The 24,083-nt window shown below is 46.1% G+C and overlaps 1 protein-coding gene across 1 annotated transcript in view; it reads right to left on the bottom strand.

The window, feature by feature from the left end:
- CSMD2 (CUB and Sushi multiple domains 2) overlaps positions 1 to 24,083 on the bottom strand; it is a 300,763-nt gene that overhangs the window by 57,959 nt on the left and 218,721 nt on the right. The window contains 13 exon segments of the mRNA XM_048054254.2: positions 265 to 474; positions 1,447 to 1,563; positions 4,279 to 4,348; positions 4,443 to 4,526; positions 4,528 to 4,562; positions 8,208 to 8,312; positions 9,540 to 9,636; positions 12,867 to 12,991; positions 13,639 to 13,842; positions 16,275 to 16,370; positions 16,551 to 16,664; positions 18,939 to 19,055; positions 20,039 to 20,233. Of these exon segments, the coding sequence (XP_047910211.2) occupies positions 265 to 474; positions 1,447 to 1,563; positions 4,279 to 4,348; positions 4,443 to 4,526; positions 4,528 to 4,562; positions 8,208 to 8,312; positions 9,540 to 9,636; positions 12,867 to 12,991; positions 13,639 to 13,842; positions 16,275 to 16,370; positions 16,551 to 16,664; positions 18,939 to 19,055; positions 20,039 to 20,233 (1,569 nt within the window).

Here is a 24,083-nt window from a genome sequence, read left to right as displayed (position 1 = left end):
AAGTGAATCTAGATGGAATTAATTCAAAGGCATTTCACTGTCACAAAGTACTCTAGGAACATTTGTTATTTGCCCTAGGCATAAGTCAGGGCGAACAGATCCCAGTTACAAGGATTAAGCATGGTCTTCTTGTAACACCTTTCCACTCATTTGGATTAAGTCCTTGTGGAATGAATTCAACAGAATAGCAGCCCACCCTCAGCCTCAGCATTAGCACCTGGGGACAGGATTGTCCCAGCGCTGCACGTTCAGTGGCCTCCCTACCTTGGTATTCCAGCTTGAAGCCTGGCTTGTTCTGCGAGTGGTCACTGTGGAAATACACAGTGGTTTCATGAGACGTGGACAGGAGGGAGCCTGGGATTTCGGTGCCACTGAACCGCCCTATGACGTTACTGGTGTCGTATGGCCCATTGCGGATTTCAACAAAGTCGTGGTTTGGCTCGGTGGAGAAGTTTAGGAACTGGATGTGAGCACCTGGGGAGGAAGAATGAACAGTTTACCTCTAAAGCTATCCACAAGCCTTAACACATCAGCACTGCTCACCCAGTGATGCCCAATACAGCCTAGTCAATCAGAAGGAGTGCATTTACTGTGTCAGAGGTAGAGGGTGCCTTGTCCTGCTAGTTTCAGACAAGATCAGGCTATTAATGCTGTGGATTCAGGCTGCTGGAGATCCTGTGCTCTCCTCTCCCTCTGCCTGACACCAGAGAAATTATGCAGGCAAACACAGAGCTACACGGACCCCCTTCTTGCCATACTGCATCCAGCCAGCACAGCTGGCAGGCGGCTGAGCTGGGGTTTCCTTTCCTCAGCAGCGCACAGCAGCCATGCAGCTACACCTGGAGGAGGAAAGTTAATTCAAGAAGCCCAGAGTCAGCATTTCTTCCAGGCATGCAATACTTCCAGCCCCTGGCAATTAGGTACCCTGCTGGGGCTGGCCTGGAGAGCAGCTGAGCTGGAGGTGTGCAAATCTCTCCTACTAATGGTTGGGGAGATCCTAATTTTTAACGTGATGATGGCTGCATGCAATCTACCTCATGTAGGATACAGTCTGACAAAAGCTTTGGTCACCTTTCACATTTATAAAGGGAGGAACAGCTGGTGATATTTTTAGGCTATTACAAACATAAGTAGTTCAAGATGGGGAGGTACACAAGTACAACATGGGAGGGTGTTACGGCTAATTCAGAGGCATACGTACAAATCTGTATCAAGCTGTTACACTCCACGGTGACCTGTAACCACCTTTTGAAAAAGTGTCAATCGTTTCATAGCACCATACAAATGCACCTTTAACGGAAAGTGGGATCAGGATGTCAAACACCAATTTCTATAACTTATCTTGGCAAGCAGAGCATCCAGCACTTGCCAAGCACTACCGAACAGGGCTGGTATCCTCCTCTTGTCTCTTTTATGATAGCACCAAACCCAATCCCACTATCTCACCAAACCCCACTGGCAGCAATATCCTCCACGTGCAGTCCAGATTGCTGGGGTAGTTTCCTGGGAACCCTGGGCTCAGGAGCACTCCTTCCATCTCTTCAGCTGTTCCTCCACATTGGGCTGTAAAATCAACAGTGTTAATGGTCAGGACCACTTGCAGGTCTCTCTGTATGGCCGTGGCCAGCCAGTGATACGGGAAATAAAGACATAAAAAACCTAAGAAGAGAAAAAAGGACAGCCTGCTAAGGAGCTAGCACAGATTTTCCAGGCACTGAATGGCTGCATTACTAATGCATGCGCCTTTCTCCTGTCCTCGAGATAAAAGCCTCGACCCAGAGATACAGCGTTGGCCATCGCAGTGGGAGAGACAGATTTAAGCTGCAAGAGGGGAGATGGATGGTCTGCTCCCTCCGTAGACACCATAACAGTGCACATCATGCACACTGCGCCTGTTTGAATTTTTAACCACCCCAAAAATTGCTGTGAAGAACCAGAGTGATCTTATTTTCACTCCAGTTACCTCTGCTTTCTCTGGTTAACTGACCTACCTTGACTGCTATACTTGTCAATCTCCAGGCAATTACTGATAAATATAGAACAGCGTGTTTGCACACTGACTGAAGTAAATTCCCTACCAAGAAGCAGTCCACAGATGACAGCACAAAATATGTTTACAAAAAGCATCACATGAAATTTAAGCATAGATAGCATCTTCTCAGGCTTATCTGGATGACCTCTACCTTGTTACGGTAACACCATCCAACAAAATACACCCAGGTGCTCTCCTAACACGTTCTGACAGCAGAGGTACGGATTCCCTTTGTCCAGTATCACATTATGTGTGCACTGGCTACTAACGAGGCTTCTCCCAGAAGTTCTTTCTTCTTCCTCTTAATGGCTCTTTAGTAGTACTGCTTCTGAATTATTTAGGAGTCAAGCATCTGGATGAAGTGGACAGAAAGAAAACCAGCACAATGCCAGGGAAGCAAGAAGTCCCCTGAGCAGGGGAATGATGACTCCTGGGTTCCTGGGTGGCTGGTCCGCAGCCACTGGGGGTCTTGGCAGTGTTCAGACAAATTGGTGAATAATTAGCTCAGGACAACAGAGCCTCACCACTGCTGGCATGGGGTGCTGCTGCTGCATCCCCACAGCTCCCACAAAGATGCCGGATGCTCATGATTATCTGCACTTGGCTGCAGAGACACAGTTATGCGTCTCCAAAGCTGGATGACCTTTTTCAGTCAAGTGTGATGCAGGCTAAGAGATAGGAACAGACAGGTGGACAGGCGTTTGTCCCGCTGCACTTAGTCGTGACTGGCCAAGAGCAGACAACCCGAATTAAATTGCACCCATGTTTACACGCTGCGACAGTGCCGAGCAGATGCAGCCCGGCCAGGCAAAATCCTGCTGATCTATATGACTGATGCTGATCAAAAGCAGAAAAAAGAAAACTTGAAACTGGCAGCTGCTCAGATAGTCGCTGACCCTCGGTGCAATATCAGGATCCTCCTCCTCCCTGCTGGAGTCCCCTAACCTGACGCTGAGCTGAAGGGCTTCTGGTTTCTTTTAGAGCAGCTCCCACGGGCACGAGTCCTTTAGCTCAGACATTCTGCTCTGTCTCTGTACTTATTGCTGGCCTGCAGATCATCAGACGAGGAGCTGTTAGCTCTTATAATTACTTTAAAGCAAAATGATGTAAGCTAGAACAGCAGGAGCCTGAAATAACTGTTAACTAAAGCTATTAAATGCATAAACGTCTCTCTCAAAGCTGTAAAATGTGCAATATGAATATTAAACATCTAGATTTGCTAAAAGCAAAATACTGCTTGAAAATAATCCAAAAACTCCAACAAGTTCCCTTCACCTCTGTTGCCTCTTCTTCTGGGGCTTGCTTCTGCCACCGAGGAAATCAACTGCCCAGCCCTATTCTCCTAAGGCCTGAGATGCTCAGCAGGCTCAGCCCTTCTCCTCAGAGGCTGTCACAGGCAAATGGCTGTCTCGACAAGTGACCTGGCTCTCACTGGTCACACAGGACCTGTTAGACACCAAAGCGAGGACAGCGAGGCACCGGGAGGTGCAGTTTGGAGATATTGGGAAGAGAACAATAAAAGATGCAGTTTCAATGATATCAAGATGCATTTAAAAACAAACAAACAAAAAAACAAAAAAACAACAAACCAGTCTGCAGATCTTTGCTTAAGATGGGAAAAAAACCCTCAACCCATAGAGACTACCCGCTTCCAGTATAAAGAAGTCTCAGGTTTTCCCTTTAGAATGAATTTTTGTTGAGGAAACCATTTTTTATATTTTAAATTTAATACTGTATCTACATTTTAAACAAAATAAAGCAATCTGGTTGGCCCACAGGGATGACTGCTGAAATTTCCCCTTGCAGCAAATGAAGCCTTCTCCATGCTCCGTCTCGCCTACAGAACAAACCTGCGTTTCTCTGACTCAGACCTTCACAGCGCTCCTGTTCTCCTGCACCTCCAGCAGCCCTCAGCCAAAGGGCTCCATCTGAAATAAAACTTAGTGTGCTGTGCTCCTGGCTGCTGGGCTGCCCTACCACCATCGAGATGAAATCACCAGCATGCTCTGGTTTATACAGCCACTTTTAAAGCCCCTTTATACGATATGTATGGGAAAGCAGGCTGAGAACTGGGGCGCACCAGGAAATGGGGAAGGTGAAGAAAGCTCCCAGAGGTCGTGCTGTAAGAGTACAACTGGCTCTGTCTGGGCAATGAACTTTTCCCCATTTCATCAGCAGCCAATTTACACAGGTTTTTAGAAAGGTGCTATAAATATCAGCCAGATAAGAGCGAGCAAGAGTCCTACCGATGCAAAGTGGAGGGGGGTAATTCCAGCGCCGCACAGTGCCCGGCATGCACGAGATGTGAGAGTGTCCCTGACGGAGAGAAAAACACAAAGTTTGAGCATCTCTCTCTTTCCCAAACATTTATTGTCATCCTTTTTGTCGGAAAAAAAGCAGTCCTCAGTACCTGGAGGGCGTAGCCTGGTTCGCATTGGAAGGAGACGACGTCGTTCACTAAATAGCGCTCCCCGATCTTGAGGCCATTCCCAGGGAACTGGGGGCTCTGGGCAGCTGGACAGACCGACGGCTGGAAGGGAAAAGTGTGGGTAAGAGTAGTGAGTGCTGCAGGGAGCAGGGCTGGCTACAGCCTGAAGGCAGAAGGAATGAAGTGCACACCTTCACTTCATGCCAGCCCCCTGATTACCACCAACCTCCACCACGGACATGGGGTGGGAAAGTCCCGGGGTCCTTGGGTTCCCCACCAAGACAGCCCAATGTATCCCACGGTATTCCCCTGGGCTATAGGGCATGTCCAGGACCCCTAGTTCACATCCAGTGCCTCCACTTTATCTGGAACACACTGTTCTTAACAAAGGTATCACTCATCATTATGTGATTCATGACCCCAAATGCTTTTGACTGAACCGTAATGGCTCAACCGAAGAGCTGCACCACGAATCAAACCTCCTGCCACCAGCCCTCCCCATCAGTCTGTGTGCATGTTATGTTCCATACTCCTTTACTGACCAGGCAGCATCTGATAGAAGACTGGAGAGGATGCAAGAGGGAATTACCTTCCCGTGCTGTTCCTTGCTGGCTGAACTCTGTTTTGAGCCATGCTTGCAATATAAAGGACAAACTGTGTCTGTTGCATGCAATTTGTGCCTTCCTGGGCAGAAGCTGCCCAGTTTCATTCTCCTACCCCCTCCTCTCCCTGTGTTCATCTGCAGAATGAATTCATCGTGTGATACAAGCAGGAGCATGCGAGGCCAGACTTTGACAGAGCCTGTACAAGAGCCCACAAAAATTTCATTCAATCCCGTTTCCATCTGAGCTACAACTGGGAAGCCCAATTAACAACTGCTGCAAGCCCAATTAGCAGTCCCAGCAGCCACGTGCCAGGTGACGGGCTCTCCTTTCCGTGCGTGCCACCCCCTTGTCCTTCTGCAAACCGAAAGGAGATAAAAGGAAGGCAGGCGCCTGCAGTCACCTCCTCGCCACTGCGGCTCCGCTGCCTGCCAGCGCCTCCCTCGCTCTCTGCTAGCAGCTGCCACTACCAGATAACCTCCTGCATCTCTGCAAGGGCTCGTGCTCTGCTTAGACTCAGTCTGGAGGCTGAGCCGAAAGCAGATGAAGAAACCAGAGAGGAGATGGTGACTCTGCTTCAGAAATCCAAGGCATGCTTTCCAGCAAGAAAATGTGCAGTCCCTCCCTGCACGTGGCTGAAATGCCTGACCTTCAGAAAGACAGAAAGCAGCTTGAAATAACTTCCCATTCAGATCAGTGGCCACTGTATTTCACTCAGTCCTAAATTCTTCTTGCTCTGCTTTGACTCGCAAGCATGGAGAGATAAGAGCTTTGCTTGAGGAGTACAGTAAGGGAGAAAATAAACTCTGGTGTTTCTACCCATCTCTCAAAACTCCTTTGCGGCATCTAACTGAACAAAGGGTAAAACTGGGGACCAGAGCCATGGAATTCCAGCCGTATGAGCAAAGCAAAAATGGTATTATTTCCACCTGCCCTGAAAATCAACACATATTAATTTTCTCAGCAAAGAAACCAAACAAACCTGGCAATCCCAAGCCTCAGGAAAACCTGAACCTGATTGTTGCACCTGGGCAATACAATCCTCAAAGAGCTTATTGACTGAAACAGTAGTGGGGAAGAAAGGGATGCAGCAAGAGGATTTCTGTAGCACACACTTCCCAAGCTCTCCCAGGGAGCACTCTGGATCACACTCTCCCTCCCAAACCCTCTTGGTTGCTGTAATTTTGCTCGAGCCATTAATATGCAAGGTTTCCATCTGCAAACACACCAAAACCTGGAAAGCTCAGTACTAGTTGGCCCTCTAAAAGCACACGCAGTCCCTGCAGTCAAGCAGCTATGCCATTTCTGGGGATGTTTTACAAAACGAAATGCACTTTCAAATCTATTTGCTGCTTTGGAAAAAATAAACAGAACATTTGTTGGCTTCGGAGACGTACACAAGATTTGTGATCAGAAGCAATTGGGAGAGCCCATGTCCAGCAAGAAACAATTACGTTTGCATTGCCCCAAGGAAGATTGCAGGAACACAGACAGCAGTTCCAGCACATCGCTCCTCAGCTCAGCATCACTGCTACCAACGCAGGAACAGAGCCAGACCACCAGCACGCGTTAACCAGTCCTCTGAGAGTTGCATGCAGACCCAACGAGCTCCTGGCCCTGTCACACCCATATCTTTAGTACCCTGCGAGTGCATGAGCCTGCCTGCTCTCCTGCCTGCTAGCTAAACATTCGATTTCGATGCGCTGAATAGAGCTGAGAGCTGCCATTCTGCACCTGCTTGCCTGCATGCTGGCTGTGCTGCTGCCGGACTACATGTGAATAATTCAGCCAGCCAAGATATAACAGCTACCATCACTGGGACCCATTGTGATTTGGCTGCATAACACCTTTCTTGAATGGACATCTGCTCCAACAGGAGGAATCAAACCACAGAACTGGGGGAAAATGAATTTTCAGCATCTAAATCCAAAGCTGGTAGACCTTTCCAAGGAGACTTTCTTCTCTGCCATGTCTTCCAATTTCAATCAGGTTTGTTCTCCTACCAATGAGGATTATTTTTTTAATATTGTTTCCATATATCAATGATGATCTCAGGTCAGGATCTGCAAGAACGCAGCCTTGTCTTAGACCTGCTGGAAGCAAAGTGCTGCCGTTCTGTTGGGATGTTGGCATAATCCCTTACAAATGAACCCACTGAACTGTCCAATGCAGAGGAGTCAGGACAACGCAGATGCAGGTTAAGAAGGGTAATTCCATACCGCAATGGGTATCATCAAAAGGCAACGTCTCCAGCAATAATTGCTGCAGCTCGGAATGATGCCCTGGTAGCAGAGGCAGCTGACATTGTCCTCAGCTGTCTGGACAGGAGCAGAGCCTGCAGATGGAGGGGGGTGATTACCCGCCTCTACATAGCACCCATTAGACAGCACCTCAAATACCGTACCAGTTTTGCTCCCTACAATGTAAGAAAAAGATCAATAAAGTGGAGCAAGCTCAGCAGGAGGAGGACCAGGATGGCCAGGGGCTGCAGCGCTTATCCTGTGATGAAAGGCTGCCCGGGGTGTTTGTGCAGTCTCCATCCTTGGATTTTTTCCAAAACAGACTGCATAAAGATGCAAGTAATCTAGTTTTATCTCATAGCTGACCCTGCTTTCAGCAGGAAGTTAGATGAGATTACCTCCTGAGGTCTCTTGAAGCCTGAATTATCCTATGAAGATCTGTCTAGCCCTGTATGCTGCCTCCAGCAATGACCAATATCGAATGCCTAGGAAGGACTGCAAAGAACAGGCAGTTCCTCCCAGTCTCTGGCAAGCATCATTTTAGACACTTTGCGAGCTAAGATTACAGCACTGTGTTGAGCAGGCCAACTCCCCATGAATTTTTAATACTTTGGCTTCCACAGCTCCTGCTGTACTACAAGACAGAAACCAAACAGCGCTGCCAAGTGCATCAGCAGCAAGGTGCGGGTCGCTCTGTGACCCTGCATCTCCTCTGCTGCAGCTCTTCTCCATTTACACTCACTGCCTCTTTGTGACTTGAAGACAGGGAACCACATATGCGTGGGCCCTAAAGCTCACTGCCCCTTCCCTGCGATACGCAGCTTCCACTTCTACAAGGCAACAGCTCTGTAACCATCTCCCCATTGCCCAGAGGAACTGAGAGATCAAGGCTGCATTGCTCTTACTTTTGTATTCCAGGTGAAAGCCAGCAGCAGAGACGCTGATATCCGAATAGAAATGCAGATAGAGCTGGTTTGAAGTGCTGTTCAGCAACGCAGGCACTGTAGTTCCTGGGAAAACAAGAGGTGCACAAAGATACTGAAGAGGATTCTTTTTTCCTCCTCCATATCCTTGGAGATTTGCTGCAGAAGAGGCTGAGAACAGAAAGTCCTTTAACTTAACAAGCTCTGCTGGTTTTGATCAGGTTCTAATGAGGCCAATTGAGAAATACCCAAGGCCTCTCTGCAATAGCCTTTTCAAAGTATAATGATGAATTTCATCATGTGAAGTTTTGCCATTCACAGACCAGACCTACTAAAAGCACCGAGAAGGGAACTGGTGAACAGAAACTGTGTGGGTGGAGCTCAGGTCCCCTGCTAGGTCCAGATTCCTTCTCCTGCCTTGTTTCCTAGAAGCTGTTGCAGCAGCAGTCAAAGCAATTCTATCCAAAACCCAACGCTGGGAGCAGTCTGCCAGTCTTTATGCATGGTTGTCCTTACCAGCCTCAAAGCACTTTGAACCCATGTTCTTTCAACAAGAAAAAATTGGGGCCATAGTTTTGCAAGTGGCTCTGCTATCTGAAAGCTTCACAATGCTTTTGGGCTGCTTGTTACTCTCCGCTCTGCCAGAAGCTCCGTTCCCCTTTGCTGGGCAGGAGAACGGTTGTTTTGTAGCCCTGATTCCATTCTGGTGCAATTCAACCAGGTCAGGTTAACCTGTCTGTGCAGTGGTCTGAGCTGAGAAAAGGCTCCCCCGCAGTACAATGTTTTCCAGCAAGGGTGAAAACAGTAAAGAAAAGCTTAGAGCAGGTTTTCGTAACAGAGCTAGAACCCTGAGAGCTACACACACTAGCATTCACCTCACTGCTGCTGCAAGAGCTTGAAAATGCTGGTGATTTCCACCATGTGTACACCAATGGAAAGGCTGACAAACCTCTCCAAGGTCACCAGCTTGCAAATCAAGCCTCATCCAGGGCTCTTATAAGCTGGTATCTAGCCTCATCTCTCTTTCCTTTAAGCAGCTGATTTCATAACTGCAGTATCCCACCCCCCCAAAAAAACACAAACTAAGCCTTGTTTCTAAGGTTCTCTATCAATGTTTTCTGCTGGCAGACAATGGTCAAATTACCAGCCCAACAGAGCATATGATTCCCTTTAAGCACATGCTTAAATCTATTCTGAGTTTTCGAAGCTCTTAAGCATATGCTTAACTTTATGTACGTGCTGAAGTCCAGTTGGTGTTAACAGGAATGAAGTTTGCACTGATGGCTTTCACTGAACATGATGCTGAACACGTACCAGAGAAGCTTCCCAGCATGGTGGCTGTGTTATCTCCTCCATCGAACACTTCCAGGGAATCCCAGTTCTGCTCAGTGACAAAACTGATCACCTGTATCTGAAGTGATAACAGAAAGAGATGGAAAAAAATCTGCAAGTTCTAGATGAAAGTTTCAAACACTCAAACAAATTTTCTATGCCAACAACCTAAAAAAAAAAGGAGGCCTTTAAAGACAAGACAGGAGCATAACTGGCTTGTACAACTTGGCCCCAAACAAAAGGCTTCATTTCCTGGCATGTGGCAGTGGCCACTGCTGCTTGGCACCGCTGCTGGTGGGTTTGGGGAGAAAGCTGCAGCTTTGGTAATTCTGGCAGGTAGATGTCTTTTTAGTTCCAGCCTTCACACATCTGCTTATTAGAGAGCCTCAACACTTCGAGGTCTCATTGGATGAAGATTTCCTACCAAGCCTAATGCTTCTGATGTGCAGTGGTCCCGTTGAATTCAACAGAATTACTCCCTGAAGCACAGAGCTCAGCAGGACACACTTGCTGGACTGAACACTTTGAAAGGGACTTCAATGCACTGCGGATCTGGGCTGCAAGCTCACACGTGTACACACACCCGCCCCTCTTCCCTCTGGAAATTCAGTGAAACCCACCCTTATTTCCTTATGTTCTTATGCTGTATTTATACATCTACTCCAAACACCTAGCTTGCTTTTGTCCTGCCGAACATAAAACACACATATACACTCACAAAAAAAAAAAAAAATCAAACCCCATTATTTCTGCCATTTTAACTTTTTTCTTCCTTTATTTGTTCTGAATAATAAAGCAGGCTATAAAGTTCCTGCAAAGTTTTTTTTTTTCCCCAAAAAAGGAAAAGTTCATCTAGCAGAAATTGTAGTGACCCCTGCAGAGCCATTACTGATCACACTGACCACATCAGTATCTTGTAGCCTCCATAATTACACCCCTATTGTGATTTACATTATTGAAAGAGGACGTGGATTGATAATGTGCGTTTTGTTTGCTCTTACATTTTTTAAATTATTTATCCCCCCCATGTACCCAACTTAACGGAATAAACATTTTTAAGGACCTAATTCTAGTCTGACATGTGGATTCACAAGGGATCTGCATCTATTTACTGCCATGTATATAAATTAATTCACTCAGGAAGGTTTGCTAGAGGAATGAATAATTCATGGTAGAAGTGCTAGCTCGCACACTGATTACATAAAAATCTTGCTAGTGACTCGCTGCTACTAAGAAAGCTTTAATTTCACCTCCTCCTCTGATTTACAGCTGTTTAACCTTTAATTGTTGTACAAAATGAGGGTAAACTGATGCTTAAATTAGTATTTAATAACTCGGAGCATGTTGCACACAGCAGCAGGTGACCAGGGACGCTGCGTGCAGGGCGAGCTGATCGCGGCAGGCCAGGGCTCGTGGCTGTGCCTGGCTGGGCTGCGGACACATGGTGGGTCTGGCTCCATGGCCATCACCCGGCCTCTGGGCTGCCCCCAGCTCCACTGTGCTTTACTTCCCGGGGGCCAGCAGCTCTTGTCATGCCTCTGTCCCCACTAAAGACTTGCATTGGAAGTGCCAGATGGGGTTTGCTGCCAAAGGAGAATGTCCCCTCGTGTCCTGCCTGCTTCCCACGGTCCAGTCCTCCACCAAAACCTCTCCACTCTAGAACTGGAACGTGAACTTCAGCCTTTGATGTTAAAGCTCACCCACAGGACACTCTTTTTGTTGTTCTCTACTTGCTCTCCGTGTTACGCTCCGAAATATCTTTCTCTTGCAAGAGATCACATGTAGCAGGGGTGGGAGAGCCTTTAAAACACTTCTTTGACATTACATTCTCCTCTTTTACATGTGAGAACTGCATCTGCACAAGCAAAGATGTGAGAAACAAGTACTTAGGAATAAAGACATGCTTTTAGCAGCCTGCTGTAATACCTGCTTTCCTCTAAGCTCAGCAGACATATGCAAAAACAGCTCCACAGGCTGAGAAACTAGCAGCAAGGGTTTGAATTCAGAACACAGCGGTGCAAAATACAGACATCTATTTACTTCACTTTAAAAATTAAGTGAATTATCACCTCCTGATCCCAGGAGTCCTGAGCAACTTGCAAACTGCCTCAACTGCTCAGATGCTGGGCTGAGCTAAAAGGATCCTCCTGCCATCTGGGGGTTTGGAGAACGGCTGAAATTTCAGATGAGCAGGAACAAACTGACAACGAGCTCTGAGGCTTTTGAAAACACTAAGTGCTAAATGGCTTCAAAAACACACAAAAGAAGACTTCTGGACTGGATGCAGTGCAAGCCCAGCAAAGGGCACGAGGTATTCCAGGCTTGTACTCTTTTGCCAGGTGCCCGTGCAGCCCCCAGGGACCCAGCACCGCTCCCACCAGCTCAGCCACCCCGTACCCAGGTTCAGATCTGAGTTACGATGATGACACCAGTAAGAAGGCCCCCATGGGGGAGCAGAACTGTAAGCCAGCAACACGGAGCTGACGTTTCAATAAAACTGTTGAGAGAAACCCAACTGCCGTGTGCCAACAGCTGTGAGCGCTGCAGAGAGGGAGGAACCCACCTACAGGCCTATTAGCCAAACACACGATGGAGAAATAAAAGCACTTAATGAACAAAGCCCTTGCAGACAAAGTGGTGTAAAGAAGAAAGAAACCCTCTGTTAATGAGGCGTGTGGAAGAATGGATCTATTAAAGAATCCATCTCCTCTGTGTCAACTGGTGTCAGCTTGGCGCAGGGTGCAGGGCGAGGCGTGCACGTGCTGAATGGGAGCGTTATCTAAGGTTTGGTCGCTGATGCTGGGCTTAATTCTCCACATCCTCTAGCTGGCGGGACTATTTCTGCAGAGAAATGATAAGGACCACAAAAAGCCTGGAGAAAGCGCATTTACCTGGAGACAATGAGCAGCAAAGCTGTAATTGTATAATCATACTGCTGCAACTCTGCTGGCATAACAAATCCACACAGGCACTCCGAGCAAGCAACTCTTCCTTGGTATAGGTTACAGTGCTTTCAACATCGCATAATTAAGCAGTATAAAGATATATGCCCAAAATATCACAATTATTTTGTTACACCAGAACAGCCACATGGCTCTGGTTATTTCCCATAGAGAGTGCCTCCAGGAGGCAAAAATCCATTGAAATATTATGCACTTATGGCAGCTGTAGTGTAAACGAATGGCTGATTCCAGAGAATTACACATTCAACCCATCTCAACTCTATAACGTGCAGCCTCTTTAAGTGCACGAGATGCTGTGTTTTCTCCTCTCTCCATCATGCTGCAGCGACAGCTGCTAACACCGTACCTGTATTCCTGCTCCTTCAGGGACTGTTATCTTCCACACACAGTTGAGGCTATTCAGGTACGGCTCAGGAAAGCCAGGGGAGAGGATGGTGCCTTTGCGTTCAGTCAAATTTCCACCACATGGCACTGGAATAAGCAAAGAAACACTTGAACATGAAAGGCATTGGCTTTATGCTGGAACATTCTCCTTAAAATATCTGTCTGTTGACAAAAAAGCAAGCAGAACTGGCTCATGATTTAAAGATATGATTTGCAGGGATAATCTCTTTTCAATAACTCTCTCAAATAGCTTCTATCACAGGCAGCAAGCAGGCCATAACTGTGGGGAGCACTGAGCACATCAGCCCAAGGGACTCATTCTTTAGGCCTGCTCTCCTCCAAAGAAGGTGAAAGCAGTTTTCAGGCAGATCTTGTTTATATTAGCTGCTGTCCCCGATGCCAAAACCAAGTATCGGACCAAGAGGCTCCTTCCCTAACATTTGGGGTTCGCTGCCCTTGTTCACAAACAGGTCTGGCTTTTGGATGTATGAGGTAAAAAGTGTTTCTTGGGTTTTGTTTTAACCATCCCAAAGTCTCCTTCTCTGGAGATATTCAAAGCCCGTCTGGACGCCTACCTGGGCAACCTGCTCTAGGGAACCTGCTTTGGCAGTGGGGTTGGACCCGATGATCTCTTGAGGTCCCTTCTAACCCCTACAATTCTGTGATTCTGTGATAGGACGTCATTTATTTTTTTGAGCACAACTTGCTGAACTGTATTGTCATTTGTCACCTACCCACACAGGTGGGCACCGAAACGTTCCACTGAGCCAGCGCGCCGGGCATGGTGAGGCACTCGATGCTGCGGGCGCCCTGCAGCGCGTAGCCAGCGCTGCACTCGAAGCGCACCACGGCCCCCACCGCGAAGTCGCTGCCCAGCCGCCGGCCGTAGCGCGGCTCCGGGACGGAGCTGCACTGGGTGGCACTGGTCCGAGGAACCGCTTGCGGGAGAAACCAGTAGATGAGCGTGCAGTTGTAAAGCAAAGCAAAAAAAAAAAAAAAAAAAGACAAAACAGAAGAAAAAAAATTGTTAAAGCGTACCTTTGGGAAACTTAAGTGCCCGGATCATAAGCACTCATCAGTACAGGAGGAAAACACAGGCTGCAGGCACTCTGGCCATAAGCTCTGTGAGGACAGGGTCAGCTTTTGGTTCTGCACTTGCACAGCACGAGCTGTGGCAGGGCATGGCGAAGCCCATGGACAGGGTGGGGGTGGGCAGGCTCCACGGCCAGGCAGGACGCTGGTACTGAATGAAGTTACTTTTCTCTCATCATGTTCCAATAAAAATAACACATGAACCTGATTACACTAAACCCCAGAGAGTGGCTGAGTCCAAACATGACCAGTGAGAAGAAAAAGAAATAGCAATTCTCTCAAACTTTTATCAATTCAAGTGTTACTTGAAATAAAAGCAGCTAGGACTTTACAGAACCATGCGAGTTTCTAAAGAGGAGACTGTATGGCTTCAAAAAGCTTACCACCACATCAGAAAGGTCATTTCTACATAGGGAAACCGAGGCATTCAGCAATGACTTTCTGAAAATTGGCTTGCCTATAATGCTAGAGCCTCAGCGGAAAACATTCTAAGGTTTCTCAGCTCGCTTGACCTCTTTACTACAAAGGATGGCAATTTTAAACAATCTTCTTCATGACAGGAAGGGGAAGAGAAAGAAAAGGGGAATTTAAGTTGGGATGCTGCATCACCAACTGTTGAAATTGCCTGCATTCCTGTTCAGCCCTGGAAACAACAGTTAAGGAAAGAAACAGAGTCTGACAAATAAGCGAGGGGAAATACAAGTCAAAGAACTGTCTATTGCTGAGGAAGAAATTAATTCATATTTTTCTCTGAGTTGCTTTACAATTTATTAGTGTTTAATGCCTGAGTTGCTGGGATAGGGGAAAACGTAGAGATGATGAGCACATTAGCTATATTGTTTGTTTGATTATCATTTGATTCAGAGAGATGAATGTCAAATCATGCTATGTTTTTATTTAACCCATGGTGCCTTTGACTCCTCCAGAAGCCACACACGCGATGGCTCTCCTACTGGTACGTGGACTGCCTAGGAAAGGGGACAGTGAGGTGCTGAGCTGTGAAACGTGTCAGTGGCCTTGGGAGGGGAACGGAGAGGTAGAAAGGATCCGCTCACGACAATGCACTACTTTGGCCACATCCAAGATAGCCAGAATATTTATGGATCTGTGCCGCTGCTCACATAGCCCCAGTGCAGCCATTTGTGGCTGACGAGCATGTGCTTGGCCTCTCTCCAAACCACCAAAACAATCTCAGATGTGTGCTTGACCCTTCAGCTCCACTCTCCAGTTGAGGCTGCTTTCAACGTGCTGCTTCAGGCTTCCGATGCCTTCACCTCAGGGGAACCTGCAATACATCTGTATGGCTGGGTGGGAGAGGCTTTGGGAGAGACAGAACTCATTTGTATAAAAATGACAGTAAATGCCATTAGATCGTGGCAAGGTGAGTCAAAAATAGGCATGCCTCTTCCTTTTACTACTGCAGCAATCACTGAAGAGTGTGTAGGAAGGAGGAGGTAATCTTTTCTGATTTCATAAAAATCCTTGTTTTGGTGAAATCTTCAACAATTACTATTAGAATTAGTTGTTTTACAATAATTAGGCAGAATTTTAAAGAGAAAGAATCTCTGTATGCTATAAAATCCCAAACATGCCTTACTTCACCCCAGAGAAGGTACAGGTTACCCCTGCTGCCTTTCCTCACTTTACAGTACAGTACACGTAAAAGTTTGGCTGAACCACAACTACACAAAGCATGTGGGTGAGAAAAACCCTTCTGTTTTCCCACTAGTCTGTACATCGCTTTCTGTTTACTACTTTAAAATCTCTAAGTGGGACTCGCCCAATGCCATGCAAGCTGTTACTGGAAAGATCAAGGGGCCAAAGTATGACAGCAGGAGACCTAAGCCTATGACATGCAGAGAGGAAGGATTTTGCAGAGCTGCTAGACAAGTGTTCAGCTGCTTACACTGAGAAATGTGCTAAAATGCCAGTGGGAAAACCTGCTTGGGTACAAATCCCAAGAATTCACTGCGTACTCAGGGCACGACTCAATGAGATACTTCTGATACTAATCCTGGGATGTGTGAGGGCTGAGGGCTGAGTGAAAGTGGAAGGTCTGAACATTTAGTACCTACGGGAACCAAAGAAACCTGCAAGTCCCCTGCTATCAAAATAATAATCTTAATCTCCTTTGGTATTTCCTGTTCAGATAGAAAGAGTGCAATAAACCACAGATGTTGAAAGCATTTAATGCTGTCCACAACACTTCACGATGTACTTTTGACTATTATCTCCTAACACCAGTCGAAATACACCTCCAGAACACAACTATACTCACCTTGGTAGACAAAATGAAAACCTTTGGCTGTAGATTGACCCTTGGAACTAAATTTGATGAGAATCTGGTTGGTGGTAGCTAATGGTAGTGATTCACCTAGGTGAGGAGAAAGAAGAAAAACAGAGGAGAGAGAATACAGCATTAGCTATGCAAGTGGCTTGCTGAAGCCTCTCTAGGGCTTGCACACAAAACTGTTTTGCACCGAGCAAGGTGTTAAATGGCAGAGTGTGGTTTTTACCTTACTTTTTCCAGCAGCAACAGGGACAGGTCCCTTACCTGTATGAGATCCTGAGAGGGAGCTGAGGAGCCGGGAATGCTGGTTGGGGCCATCGTGAACTTCAATGACATCGTTGAGCGCCGTCTGGAAGAAGGCAAACTGCCCGAAGACCACTGCGAAGAGAAGGAGGGCCTGTCAGGGCGGGCAGCGCGGTGAGCAGCGCTGCAGCCCGTGCACTGCCAAGGCCTGGCACTGAGACATTTCAGCTTCTTTTATTTCAGGAGCTTGGCAAGGATAAAAAGGGCCTGACTGACAGCCCTGGAAGATGGGAGCCCTTTATTTATCCACAAAGTCGGCGTAACAGAAGCAGCACCCAGCCTCCCCCATGTTCACTTGCCAGTAGGCTTTAACACTGATTCATAGGCCAAAAGGAATTGTTTTATGAATCATCCCGTTTGCCTGCCTACATAACACAAGGTATGTAATTTCACTAACAGATAATTATTATTTATTATTTGTATTAAACCTCTGTCATGAACTGGGCTCTTGTTGGGTTAGGTATTGTTCAAAACCTGAACAAAATAACAATCCCTCTTCTGAAGAACCTAATTTCTAGATTGAGCCGCTCTGGTCAGGGAGGACCAATGCTAGGGATAGAGCACACCCACAATTTTATACACAGTCAGTCCTAGGCCTGTCTACACAGACTGCTAATAAGTAAGCCATTCAGTGCTCCGGGTCTCACTGCATACATTGCAAATGCACTTTAGGAGCAAGCAGAATTTATAAAAAGGGAGAAAAAATAATGAGGGAATTAGAGGTGTGCTTTTTTTTTTTTTAATAAACTAGCATAAAAATTCTTCAGTTATTTATTTTTCAGAATACAATAACTGCTTTTATTCCCCTTCCAAATCTGCCTTTCCCCCCCGTCTCCTCTCCTAGCTTCACATTTTTAAGTTGTAAGTGCCCAGTTGCAGATTCGCAAGCTGAGAGATCTCTTGCTGTGAAATTCATCATCCACCGAGCTACAACATTTGTTTCCTGCACATTCAGGTTTCCAGCACAGCTTTGATGCTGGGAACACTGAAAAAGTGACGATAGCACACCCTGACGCCTGCTGTCCACAGAATCAGAGAAGTGAAAGAGAAGGGAAATGCATAACATTTGCTACTAATGGTTTTCTGGTTGTTTTTAATGAAGCTATTGAAAGGTAGCGGGTGGAGAAGAGAAACTAATTTAGCTGTCATCCTACCGTAGGCAGAAGTCACACTTGTAGATCCAGCCTGCCTAACCCACTAGGTATTTTGTTTCTTAAGACAATATCAAGATCAGCTAGAGTAAAGCAGGTTAAAAAGTGTAAGAGAACAATGTTCTATTTCATCAGTTAAATCCAGGAACTTGGACACAACCTAGATCCATACAGCCTGAAGGGCAATTCCAGTGAAAGGAGCTTTTAACTGAAGCCTGAACACAGTATCCTTATTTTGCACCTTGCAATAATCTTAGCAAAGGAAATCATAAACAACTGAAAAGGCCATAGGGACTGACTAGAGCTACATCGATATAATGCACTGCGAAGCTGTACCAAATAACAGAATTTAGAGCCTGACCGGGCTGTCAGTGCAAGTGGTTTTAAGGAGCATTAAATTCCCTTCAAGTAAGAAAATATGTTAACCAATACTAATACCCATCCAGCTAGCTGACTCAAAAGTTCCTAGAATGTCCATCGCTCTTTTATCCAACCTCTGACCAAAATGAAGTGCCATTGGAGTCTATAAAAAGCACGATGGTTCACTGAAATGGGCCTGGCTTTAATGCACATTGAGGTTGCAATTCAGTAGACAGACTGCATGAGCAAATAGTTGCAGAGTATCGACTCATTCGAGCATGTTACCGAAACACAGATTTGGAGCTGTCAGAACTGCATCTACCAGCAGGCTCTCCCTCAGCTAAAAGGTGGTTTCCTGTGATCTGTAATTGCACTGTGTTCATTTAAAAGTGTATCATGCACAGGTCTTGGTGAAATTACAGGACAAAATAGTGTCTACAAAAAAAACCTTACTCAGTTAATGTGTGTTTATAGCAAATACATTTTGTACTCTCTGAGGTCTTCTGAGTCTGCTGCTAGCATTAAGCAGCATAAATTATTTTTTTGCTGATTTTTCGACTGCACAACCGGATACAGTGCAGGAACTGGAAGGGGAATAACAACACTATATTTTTTGTTAGTTTTGTGCTTTTCCTCATTTTTGATAATTTTGAAATTCAGAAAAATCTTTACTGACCACAACAAAGTATAAGTAGCATGCAACAGTGCCACTAAGTATTTTCCAACCTCCCTTATATTTATTTACATATGTACTTATTCTACTGCTTCATCTAAACAAACTCAAACAAGAGACAGTAAAACAGGTTTTCAGGTGTCTGAAAATCTGACAAAAATATACCGTAGTCCTTTGGCACAACGATGAAGTACAAGCAGACTTGTCCACTGGTGTAATTCTGGGGGTAATTTGGAGAAAGGACTACGCCGTCTGAGCCTGTGTACTGACCGCCACAGGGTGCTGCAAGAGAAAGTTGAGAAGAGATCGCTGAGTGTACCCTTACCAAAGCCTGCCTCGAACCATCAGCCTTTTTTCCCACTGCTTTCAAATCCATCTCTGCCCACATTTTGTAATTCCGTGCAGTGTCAGCTGCCCCGACCTATGATCGATTCCGTGCTTCAGGCATTGCAGCTCTTGCTGCAAGTTCTTATTAAGAAAAATAAGGCTTATCCTAACCTGAGTTCATGCCTGCTTCACATTTAATTATTAAGACCATGCTGAGGCTAAGGGATGCCATGTGTGGTGTTGTAGCTAATGGGTGATTTGCACTGCTCTCCATCGGCTCTTGAAGCTCAGGGCTTGACAGAACCGAGTCCTGCTCCTTTTGCCCTCTCTCAGCAGCAGGAGCCCGGCTGCAGTGGGAACAGCGCTCCCCCCACCAGGGCCTTTCGAGCCAGAGATCTCATTCCTCCAGTCAACCCAGACTGACAGCTCTCTCTTCCGTCACTTCTTATGCTAAGAAGGCCTGGCTGCAAACCCGTCATTTAAACCATTTTCTCATTAAGCCAGAAAATGAAACAAAACAACAAAACCCCAACACAGAGCCCCTAAGACAAAATTGTCTGTTTTCTCAGTAAATTATGACCCTGCTCGCGAAAGCACATGCTCAAGGGCTTTGATTAGTAGGGATTAAGTTGAACAGATGTTTAAGTTGTTGAATCCTGCTCTGCACTAGGGAAACAGGTTTTGCTATGCACATAGCTGCTCTGTTCAGTTTTTTCTCTTTTTAAAACGAAGGTTCAAGAATCCTCATATAAGTCAGCTTTTCCTGACCCTAGGGTGTTAAAAAATGGAAGGATTATGAAACACCGAGGAAAACCATCTCTGTCCCCTTGCAAGCAGTTCTATACAAAAGTAACAACAAGCTTTGCAACTAGATAAACTGCTGAAGTATTTTGTGCTAGGCAGATCATCCTCTCCTCGCCTTTCCCCATGGGCCTTACCTGTACAGGTAGGTCGAGGTCTGTTCCACGTGGGTTTTCCATCTTCTCCCATTATGCACGTCAGCGTGGAGACTCCTTCAATATCATACCCGCCGTCACAGTAGTAGGTAATGGTGGATCCCAGTTTCAGGTCTGTACCCACCCGTGTACCGTTCTTAATTGAGCCAGGATCAAAGCAGGACTCCCTGGGATTTTCTGTAAGATAAAATTGCCAAGATCTTTACTGCTCTGATAGAGCGATTTTCAAATTGTGGACAACAGCACGTTTTTTGTGCTTTTCTTGTCTGGGAATCTCACTTAAGCATATTACAAAGACTAGCACTGTTTGCAGGGTTTAGATTTCAAGCATTCTCTCATGCTGCTGAATCCGGGAATTACACGGGTCAAATTCTGGTCCAGACCATTTGCTGATGCTCAGCTCCAGCACAAGCACAAGCAAGAAGGAAACCTTCAGTTCATACAAATTAACTGGTACCCAAAATCCAACCAACAAGGCAACTATCTACACTCGCTCTCCCTCTTCAACAGGAGGCAGGCTGCAAGGAACTCTGCAAATTAGGGCATATAAACACAGATTGAACATACAACATATTTCAGATGTGCTACATCTGCTCACATTATCTCCTTGGCACCTATCATACCAGTATCTAAGAGCTGTCCGCTCTCACCACGAAAATACATAGTGCCGCGTGCTAGCTGGTTGGCTCTCCAGATGTGCAGCATGGCTGCAATTATTGCAAAATGATTACAAGCAGTTAGACAAAATGAAGACATTTTTCTCTCTGTTCACTATGCCCTGCAGAGTTAAAAACCCCATTTACATACGAAAATTCCAGTAAAGACTAAGAGCCGTCAGGACTTGGATATTTCTTTCCTTCTTCTGAGGGCTTTTTTCTTTTTTGCCCTTTTTTTTTTTTTTTTTTTCTGCATGAAATATAATTAGAGGCTTTGATTAATCCTGCTCTTTTGTCATTTGGAAATTGCTCATTAAAGATGAGGGCTTTTCTGAGAGCAGTGGGTCTGTGAACAATTATAATGCGTTTAAGCATTAAATCACGGGCTTTTTAGTATTTGGGGAGGGGTTGGAGGGGAGAAGGAGAAAACAGTCAAGCCCCCAGATCTTGCTTTTGTTCTCCCCTCTCCTCCCACCTCGTTCCCAGTGAAAAACAGGATTAGCTTTATGGTTTTCTTTACACAATGGCTGTCCAACTAGCTAGTGATCCAGGTAAACAGGGCACAACAGGCTGTTTTTCCCTAGAACACCAGTTCCCAGTTCTGGGAGCCACATCCTGGTGAACCCTCAACGCTCCTCAGAGACCATCACGCACCTGTATCATCAGACCTTAAATCATGACCAAGTGGCTCTGTGAAGCCACCTCACAAGCTGCTTGTGGCCTGGTTGTGGTCAGTGAGTGACCCGTAGGCAATGCCTCCGCTCTCAAAGGGACAGAGCCTAAGGGGCAGTGCTGGGGGGGCGCTGGGACTCCCGGGCCCTCTTCCATGCTTGTGTCTGGCTCCATGAAGTTTGGACAAGTCGCTCTTCCTTTGCTGTCCAACCAGAAAATAGGATGTTCCACTTTATCTGAGCCTGGGAAGATACACACATGTGCCTAGAAGCGTGATTCACACCATGCTCAAAAGAGAGCTTTGATACTGAGGACATTGCAGAGAAGAGTTGGGTTCTAAGACAAAAGAATTCAGTCTATGTTTTTATCCCATTATTGGCCGTGTGTGATCTGACAGAAGGTCCTGCTGAGACACCAGCTAGACACAAAACACAAATCTTGATTGTGATGAGTAAGATATGAGGACCAAAGAGCTTGTTTTAGTCACAGCACTGGAAAGCAAAGTCCTTAGTGTGCGGGTCAGCTGGATGAACATATTCTCTCCTCATTCTTCCTCATGCTTGTGACACATCAGCAGCAGTTGGAGAAGCAAGCAGGCAGCCCTTACCATTACTGCAAGTCCGAGGAATGTTCTGGCACAGACTGCTCACCACAACCCACAGAGGTGAACAAATCGCTTTGGGCATCAGTCGGCCAGGGCACTGAAGATGAGTGGTGCAGTTGCAGAGCTCAGAGTTCGCTTCAGCACACAAGCCATTTACAAGAGTCAATGCTTCATCTACATGTCCAAAATATTTCTTCACTCTGCAAGCCTTTACTTCTCGAAATTGTTAATGTTTTAGACCCTTTCATACAAAAGCTGCACCCAACGGCTTTCTTACGGCCACTTTCTGCCTCTCTTGTTATTTTGCACAGCCTCACTGCCTTTCTTCTAATGAGCCGATGCAGCTTCAACCTGCCAATCAGCCTCCCACCCAGCTGTCAGATGTCTCAGCCATGTGCTTGATCTCAGTCTCTGCTCTTGCTTTGAAAAATCGTGATGTTCAGCGCTCAAGTCACTCTGCTGGCTGCTGAAAAGGGGGTGGTGGCTGATTGTTGAGAGATGACCCCGCTGCTTTTGTTGTGTTTTCCTCGTTCTTGACTGTTTCTGTTCCCTTGAGGGTCTGTGCCTTCAGGGACACCACTCACCTTGGATGACGATGCATCCTGACACTAGTCCTACACAATTCTCCAGCTGAACACTCCTCCGCTGATGAACTGCCCCAAAGATCCTCAGCAGTAGGCTACAACGGGAGGCAGGAGCTCAAACTTAAGGAAGTATTTGGTTGCGTGGTGACAGAAAGAGACTCATAGAGGGATGTAAAAAAGCCACAGCTTCCACAGCCTTTGATTTATTGGGCTACAAAGTGCTTGCTCATTTAGAATTAATGTTTTACGTTCAGTCACACCCTTCAGAAATCAAGGACTTCACCCTGATGTCCCAATTAACATGGAGTCAGGCTGCCAAATGTTTAGGAAAGAGTCAAGACAAAAATGCCATGAGAACTGGCTCATTAGTCCACAGAAAGAAGAAGTTTTCTGTGATTCCCCTCTCCTTTCCCAAGGAAAGCTCAAAGCCTGCAGGAGCTCCTAGACGAGGAGGTCAGGCTTTTATCTGCGTGTTCAAGAACAGCTCCATCAGAGAGCGCTGGTCTGCCCAGCACACCACGAGCTCCTTCTCTGTGAACATGTGCAAGCCTTTAATAAGCGTTAAGCCTTACAGCAACACCCAGAGAAATTGCCTAAAAGAGTTTTTCACAGCAGTCATCATATACGGAAGAAAGGACAGATTACATGAGCATCTCCCACGTCAGGTGCAGCCTTGGCACCCCACGCGGAGAGGCTGCTGCCACGCCAGGCACCAGGAGCACAGTCAGAACTCACCCCAGGAAACTGGACCGCCTTTCCCAAAGAACAGATCTGTGTTTTCAAATGCAAGTTGTTTCAGGGTCAAGCATCATTTCCTATTTCTGACCTTTTTAACAGCAAGCAGTACTAGATGTTTTTAAACAGCTTGCCTTGCAACAGATTTTGCAGAACAGCGTTTCTGTGGGGAATTTCCACCTTAACTAACCCATAAGTAATGCTGAGTATATGTTTATATGCTCAGGATGGGCAAAATAGTTCTGGCAAAATAATAACGGATTTGAAATAAGGTTTTTTTTTTTCCCTTTTTTTCCCCACTCCTTTGGATGGGTGAAAAGTAATCGGTTTTGCTTCATTTGCTTTCAATTTCACGCCTCTTCACTTTTGGCCTCCAACAGAAACAGGAAGCACTAAGAAAGCATGAGAAAACCTACTGCCTTGGAGCATCCGACCTGGAAACTCCTTCCCGCTTTCTGCCCTAAGCATGAGGAGCCAAACCTGAATATGCAACTTGGGTCCCATTCGGTACCAAAGCACCAGGATGTGTTGCTTGGATGGAGGCAGGGACTTAATGGAGTTTGACCCGCTTTTATGTCCATGACTGCAAATCCACAACACACAGAGAATATCTTAGGGGGACAACCTGGGAAAGCTCTCCAAATGACCAGCCTGCCTTTTACATCACTCATAAAGTGTGGTCTTGGTTTAAAAATATCATTATGAATACGTAAAATGCCTCTCAAAATCTGTGGTTTGCAAGATGATGCAATGCGAACTGATTATTAGAATTCAGC

The sequence above is a fragment of the Anser cygnoides genome, chromosome 24 (assembly GCF_040182565.1).
Source record: "Anser cygnoides isolate HZ-2024a breed goose chromosome 24, Taihu_goose_T2T_genome, whole genome shotgun sequence".
Classification (NCBI taxonomy): domain Eukaryota; kingdom Metazoa; phylum Chordata; class Aves; order Anseriformes; family Anatidae; genus Anser; species Anser cygnoides.
This window is presented reverse-complemented; position numbering and strand designations above follow the sequence as displayed.